Raw genomic sequence first — 6,860 nt, 5'->3', positions numbered from 1 at the left:
TGCGCCGCGCTGCTCCGTCCCCGGGTGCCCGCACCCGCGCCGCTACGCCTGCGCCCGCACGGGCCGGGCGCTCTGCAGCCTGCAGTGCTACCGCATCAACCTGCAGATGCGGCTGGGGGGGCCCGAGGGCCCTGGGTCCCCCCTTCTGGCAACTTAAGGACCTTACTGAACCCGGACTCTGCCCTCTCCGTGTCCACTTTTCAGTGTCCCCCCGCCATTAAATTTCATCCAGTGCCTCCGCTTGTACAGCATTGGGGACGGGTATGGGCAGATCATTCTCTAGGCACACACATCCTGCCCTGCCTGAGGCTTGGGAACCACCGAGAAGCTCGCGGATCTGCACCGGGACCTAACCCCTTCCAGCCGGATTACCTGCCGTGGTCCGGCGTTTGGCGTCATCCTGAACGTTTACCTCGAGCCAATCAGCGGGAGTTGGCTCCTCTGGACGGCCACTCATTGGTTGATAAGTCAAACCCTGTTCTGTTGTCCGTATTGGCTATTGTTGCTGCCAGTCATGGCCCGGGTGGAACGTTCACCCCAGTCTTTGTCTGTACAAGCTCTTGTTGTCTGGGAGAGCGGCCGAGGCGCTGATGCGGGTTGGCCACAGGGAGAAATCTCTGGTCTGCTCCTATTGGTCCGTTTATCAGAGGGTGATGCTGATTGGTTGGACAGGGCATCCTGGGTTCTAGTTGGAGGAGCTCTCCCGGGTAGAAGCTCCGGCCGCGGAGTGATGGTGGCTGCAGCGAAGATGGGCCGGGCAGGGACCATGGCGGTGGCGGCAGAGGTGGCAGGGGCGGGGCAGCTGGCAGTAGAGGAGCCTGTGGTCTTCAGGGGGCTGTAGGTGGAGGCATGGCTCGGGCCAGCAGCGGGAACCGCAGCGAGGAGGCCTGGGGGGCACTTCGGGCGCCGCAACAGCAGGTATCCCAACAGCTCCAAAAGCCTATCACGACAGCCATTTATTTCTCCTTACCCTCTCCTGTCCCTTCCTCTTGGGGGATAGGGGAGATCGAGGGAGGAACTTAGGGAGCCGAAGGTACAGTGAAGTTCCTAAACTTGTCCCTTCCACTCTTTGTCTAAACTTTGTAACGTAGACGCAGTTGACTTTACCTGCAGCCTCAGACCCCATCCCACGGCTGCAATGGAAGCTTGCAGTGAGTGGCTCTCCAGTGACCGGAGGCATAGTGAGGCCCCAGGGAAGCTCCCTCTGTCTTGTAGCAGTTATTTGTGATGTTTTTCTACCTGCCTATTGTCACAGCAGTCTGGCAGCGTCTTCCTTTGAAGGGGAAATTTGGAGTTGCGCCCTGGATTCCGTCCGTTCTCATGCACAGCAATCCCATCTGGTTGGGAGCGCTGCTCTGGGTCTCACACTGCCCTCCTCTACCCTAGGGAGCCTGAGACCCAGGGGCTGAGAAATCCAGTTTGTGGGTGGGAGTAGCAGATGGTGGGGTGGTGTGTACTGAAAGCATGTTAGCTTTGGAAATGGCCTTAAATCCCTACCCATTGTCTGACACTTTTGAGATAGCTCAGGCTGCCCTCAGCCTTTGCCAAAGCATTCTGTTAAGAGAAAGGACCCTGGTGGGCCAGGATTGTGAGAGGTGTGTCAGAAATGCAGAGCTAAAATATGTCCACACTCCGTGTTTGTTTTCTAGGCTGATTTCTTGCTATTCCAAATCCTCTTCCACATTGACAGCCTTTCTGATACTTGAACAATCCTCTCAGCATTTCCCACTCCCTTCACCTTTCTGAGGGGTGGCATTGTGTATCTGCATGCAGGAGGTGAGGGTGCACAGTGCCTTGGGCTAGAACCTCCCCTGTGCTAAGTGCTTCCTTGCCCCCAGCTTCGAGAGCTGTGCCCCGGAGTGAACAATCAGCCCTACCTCTGTGAAAGTGGTCACTGCTGCGGGGAGACTGGCTGCTGCACCTACTACTACGAGCTCTGGTGTGAGTCTCCAGGAGGGCTGTGCTCAGGTCCTTCTGCCCACCTTCCCTTGGAACCTCAAGGACCTTTCTCTGCCAGGGAGGTATCTGAGACATTCCCTCTTGCCTCCTGCAGGGTTCTGGCTCCTCTGGACTATCCTCATTCTCTTTAGTTGCTGTTGCGCCTTCCGCCACCGGCGAGCTAAACTCCGGCTGCAACAACAGCAGCGGCAGCGTGAGATCAACTTGTTGGCCTACCATGGGGCATGCCACGGGGCTGGCCCTGTCCCCACCGGCTCCCTGCTTGACCTTCGTGAGTGACTTGAGGCTCTGGGCTCACTACCAGCGGCCCCTCCCGAACCGGCACCCTGAATCATCCCCTGCTTCCTTTTGCAGACATTTCAAAGCACCCTTTTCCTTAGTATGAGATCACTTCCCCGTCCCTGGTTGTCTTCAACCACCCATGCTATTCTCTCCCCTGCAGGCCTTCTCAGCGCCTTCAAACCCCCAGCCTATGAGGATGTGGTTCACCGCCCAGGCACACCGCCACCTCCATATACAATGGCCCCAGGCCACCCCTTGACTGCTTCCAGTGAATGTACCTGCTGTTCCTCTGCATCCAGCTGCCCTGCCCACTTCGAGGGGACAAATGTGGAAGGTGTTTCTTCCCACCAGAGTGCCCCCCCTTGTCAGGAGGGGGAACCCGGGGCAGGGGTGAGCCCCCCCCATACCCCTCCCTCTTGTCGCTATCGTCGCCTGACTGGTGACTCGGGTATTGAGCTTTGTCCTTGTCCTGACTCCAGTGAAGGTGAGCCAGTCAAAGAGGTGAGAGCTAGTGCTACCCCACTGGAGCTGGAGGACCGCTCCCCCTGTGCACTGCCTGCAGAGCCCATGCCCCACGTCTCTCCTGTGGGGCTGGCTTCCAGTGAAGGGGACACCCCATAAGTGGTGATGGGAGGATGGGTGGGTCACTTGCCCACCAGAAACAGCCCTGGTCCCAGCTCTAGTCCCCCTCAGCCCCTCCCTGCCCTCTAGAATTTGCCTGAAAAGGCTGGAGCCCTGAGGAGAGGGGCGATACTAGGGGACCGTGCTAGCTTTACCCACCCCCCAGACATACACAAGAGCCTTGATCTCATTAAAGAGATGTGAACCAGCTGCTTGTGGATTTGGGTGGACTAGAACTCAGCTGACTGCACTGTACTTAGCCCGGCGGGGTTTGAAAGGGACGGATAATGGTCCCTTTATTAAGGGTCCCCTATTCATCTCAACTTCCCTGAAGATACAGGAAGCCTTAAAGCCCAGACTGAGTTAAGACCTCTTGGTGAGGCAAAGCTAACAAAAGCAAGAGAGTTTGGTGTGTTTTTTTTCCCAATTTACTTAGAAAAATATTGAGTTCACATTCACCCCAGGGCTATGTGGGATGAGAGGATGGAGACACCTGAGATGAGCCGAGGAAGGTTGGCATTACTGGTATCTGAAGAGCTGGGGGCAGAAGCCAGAGACCTTGTCCCTCCTGATTCAATGGCATGAGTGGCTTGGCTTGCTTCCTGTCATCCCTCTCAGTAGTCTTCAGCCATGACCAGTAAGACAAGGCTGGTCCAGCCATGGAAAGGGCGGCAGCCCATACCCCGCCCATCCCGGTCACTGTACTGTTCCCACAAGAACCCTGTGGCCTGGTACTGCCGCCACACATTGCCCACCACATTGGCACGGAGCTCACTGTGTAGCTTGGCAGCCTGGGCCTGGTGGGGACCCTCTAGATGCCCATAGTGGTGGAGCGCTCCCAAGGCCAGGTAGTTGACATTGAGCCACACAGCACCCCGCCAGTAGGGAGGATCATGCTCAGAATTGCGCTGGCCATAAAAAGGGCTGGAGGCTGCAAGGGAGCGCAAACCAAAGGGGCTCCAGAGATGGCGGCTATCGGCGAGAACATCCAGCAGGGGTCCAAGGCGGGGTGAGTTGGGGTCCAGCAGCCGTAGCAGCAGGGGAAAAAGAGTGATATAACCCAAGGCATCCACATATTGTAAGCGAGGTGGGGGCCGGCCCACCACACGAACCAGCCCCTGAGGGGACCTGGGTTTCAGCTGTACTGCTTTTGTGTGGTTCCCGAAGTCTGCAAAGACCCCCAGCTCTGCAGACCAGTGCAGCTCATCCAGGCCCTCCTCTGCCTCCAGTGAAGCAGCCAGGGGGCCCAGCTCAGCAGCTGCCTCAGCCTCTCCCAGCTGCTCTGCAAGCCGTGACAGCACACGGGCACCCAGGGCCACCCAGCATCGAAGATCCAGGTGCCGCTCAGTTGCTGAAGGGTGCGAAGCCCGGGGGTAGTCATCCAGCCCTGAGGGCAGAGTCTTGGGGTTCAGTAGGGTGGGCAAGGCTGCGTCCCGGCCCCGCCAGCGGTAAGATAGTGGCACTGGCCCTGCCTGGCTCTGATGGAGCCACGAGAACCAGGCATGCAGGCGGGGAAATGCCCTGCGGAGGAAGGCCAGGTCGGCAGGATCACCACCTTCTAGCATATGGGCCACAGGCAAGAGCAGAGTTGGGGGGTTGGCATGTGCTGCCCGTTGCACCAAAAATTCTGGGGGCACCCGTGCTCGGGCCTCATCCCCCAGGACTTGTTCCCGCCCAATCCAGCCATCAGCATTGAGTAGCCCCAGCCAGTGGCCTAGGGCTTCCCGAGTGAGGCGGGGCTCCCACCGCTGTACCACTAGCTGGTGGAAGCCCTCATCCCAAAGGAAGCCTCGTGGGAAGAATGAGCGGGAGGGCACCCCTGAGAAAAGAGGGACAGGTGGAAAGAGGGCTGGATCAACCACCTGCTCAGACCCTTCTGCCCCTGTATCTGGCAATACCAGGCCCTGACCATAGAAGTAGCCAATCCCACCTAGGAGGTCACTTAAGGCAACCTGACCCAATGCCTGCTCCCCAGGGCTCAGGCCCTTCTCCTTCAGCCGGAAGGTCTTCTCAAAGCGCTCCCTGAAGGCTGCAGCATGGCTCTCCAGGGCATGGGTCAGCAGGCTGCCTGCCAGCTGCCCCAGGGCTTGATTTCCTCCTGCCTGGGCACTGCCAGATTCATACACGAACTCCACAGAAAAGGGGACCTTCAGTGTCACCTGCTGTATCAAGAACTGCCCTTGCCCACTTGGGCCTCTGTCCTCCCACTTCAGAGATCCTGGCAAGCCGAGGTAGCGATCAGGAGGGGCCCCTGGGGGCCGATGCTGAAACCAGCTATTGAGGCGGCTCTTCACCATCTCTGTCAGCAGGGGTAGTCCGGGGTTGGAGGACCAGAAGATATTGTAGCTTGAAGGCAAGAGGACACATAGGAAATATTCAGGGCAGGACTGTTATAAAGGAAAATATGGTCGGTCGGGAACCAGGATGGGCGGTCTTAGCAATGCAGGGAAAGGGAGACTGGTGGGACGAAATAACTGGTGGAAAGGCAGTGTGAGAGACCACACCACTCCTATCACCTGGTACCCCATGCCGCTCCTACCACCAGCTCTTTCCCAGCCTACCTGCCATACTTTGGGGCAGTGTCCCCTGGGCTCGTTGGTGGCAAAAGTGTAAAGCGGAAGTCACCAAGTTCACTCGTGTGCCCACCGATGAATTTCAACTGCCCCTTGGCTCCAACCTCTGGCAGTAGGACTTCCTGGCCGTCTGTCACCACATAGAAGAACAGGGAGACCAGAGGGAGGGCAGAGGTACTTGAGGCCTAGGTGACAAAGGACAACAGAGGAAAAATAAGAGAAAAATACAGCATTAGTTGGTACTCTTTTTTGAGAATCAGCCTTAGGGAAAGATCCCAGCCAGGAGCAAGCTGGTAAGCAAGATACATTGGCAGTGCTGAGAATCACACAGGGTGAGCAGGTACACCCAATGGTATGTGCTAAAGAGGCTTGCACAAGCTTCTCTGGGAAATCAGTGTATTTTTGTGCTATTTCCTACACTAAGAATTCTACACAGATTACTTCATTTAATTCTCACATGCCTAGGGCCGGGGATATAGCTCAGTGGCACAGCGCCTATCTGGCAAGCTCAAGGTCCTGAGTTCGATTCCTGACACACACACCCCCCAAAAAGTGGAACTAATTCTCACATTCCTGTGACTTAGGTGCTACTATTATCTTCAGTTTCAAAACAAGGAAATCAAGCCTTAGAGGTGGTAAAGAGAGCTGGTCATACAGACAAGTGTTTAAGGCAGAGTTCAAACCAGGTAGCCAGACTCGTCTCCCCTGCTGTTAACCCTCTCTTCATTCTGCATTTGTTGGCAGCAAGGGACGGACAGAGGGAGTCTGGGCTGAGCGAGGGATATCCTGAGCCCCTGACCTGAGACTCTACAGTCACTCTCCAGCTCCAGTCCCCTCCGTGCTGACCCCCGGGCCTCTTGACGAACTCAGTGGTGAGCCTTAAGGCCCCATCCTGGATGTGTTGCCGCCCGAAGGAGAGGCCGTCGTGGAACTCCCAGCCATAGGGACCCACGCCGTCACCCTGCTCACACGTGTGCCTGAGCTTAGGGGTCCCCGGGGTGGCCCCCTGCTGCGCCCACATCAGTCCTGGGGGTAGAATGGCCACGTAAGACAAAGAGCGCAGGGGACCTGTCCCTCGGGTCTCCAAGACCTTCGGGGTCCTCCCTCTCCGTACATCTCCAGACCCTCGCCTCCCCGCCCTTGCTCTGGCGGGAAGCCGGGGCGCCCAGGCGCACAGTCCACCTGCTGGCCCGCCCCGGGGCCCGGTTACCCGTGAGGAGGGGCTTCGGGCTGCGAGTCTTCATGCCGAAGTAGACGTGAGGGCGGTAGGTGCCCCAGAAGAGGTCCGGGGCTACCGCGGGGCTGGAGGAGTCCGGGGGCAGCGCCGGGGGCGCAGAGTGCAGCGTGACCGCCCGCCGCGCACGGTACCACGCCAGCGCCCAGCGCCCCGACAGGCCCAGGGCCAGAGACAGCACCACGGCCGCC

The 6,860-nt window shown here is 58.1% G+C and overlaps 2 protein-coding genes across 3 annotated transcripts; one reads left to right on the top strand and one right to left on the bottom strand.

Annotated features, from left to right (window-relative positions):
- Nucleotides 1–813: 813 nt before the first annotated feature.
- On the top strand, nt 814–3,072 carry Wbp1 (WW domain binding protein 1). 2 transcript variants are annotated; one of them, XM_005385504.2, is made up of 5 exons: nt 814–929; nt 1,256–1,340; nt 1,839–1,941; nt 2,054–2,230; nt 2,402–3,072. In XM_005385504.2, the coding sequence occupies exons 1-5, from the start codon at nt 850–852 to the stop codon at nt 2,860–2,862; spliced, it is 906 nt and encodes a 301-aa protein (XP_005385561.1). In that variant the 5' UTR covers nt 814–849; the 3' UTR covers nt 2,863–3,072. The 2 variants fall into 2 exon arrangements, with proteins under 2 accessions (XP_005385561.1, XP_005385562.1); XM_005385505.2 differs by lacking the exon at nt 1,256–1,340 and having other exon boundaries at nt 814–918.
- A 200-nt stretch (nt 3,073–3,272) lies between these two features.
- Mogs (mannosyl-oligosaccharide glucosidase) lies at nt 3,273–6,860 on the bottom strand (the record flags this gene model as incomplete). Its single annotated transcript, XM_005385502.2, is given in 4 exon segments — nt 3,273–5,208; nt 5,424–5,620; nt 6,235–6,461; nt 6,646–6,860. Coding segments are annotated over 4 exon segments (2,371 nt in total), but the record flags the coding sequence as incomplete, so codon positions are not given.

This window comes from Chinchilla lanigera, unplaced genomic scaffold (assembly GCF_000276665.1).
Source record: "Chinchilla lanigera isolate Chin_1 unplaced genomic scaffold, ChiLan1.0 scaffold00023, whole genome shotgun sequence".
NCBI classification, from domain to species: domain Eukaryota; kingdom Metazoa; phylum Chordata; class Mammalia; order Rodentia; family Chinchillidae; genus Chinchilla; species Chinchilla lanigera.
The sequence above is the reverse complement of the archived record's forward strand: the minus strand, read 5'-3'. Positions and strand labels throughout refer to the sequence as shown.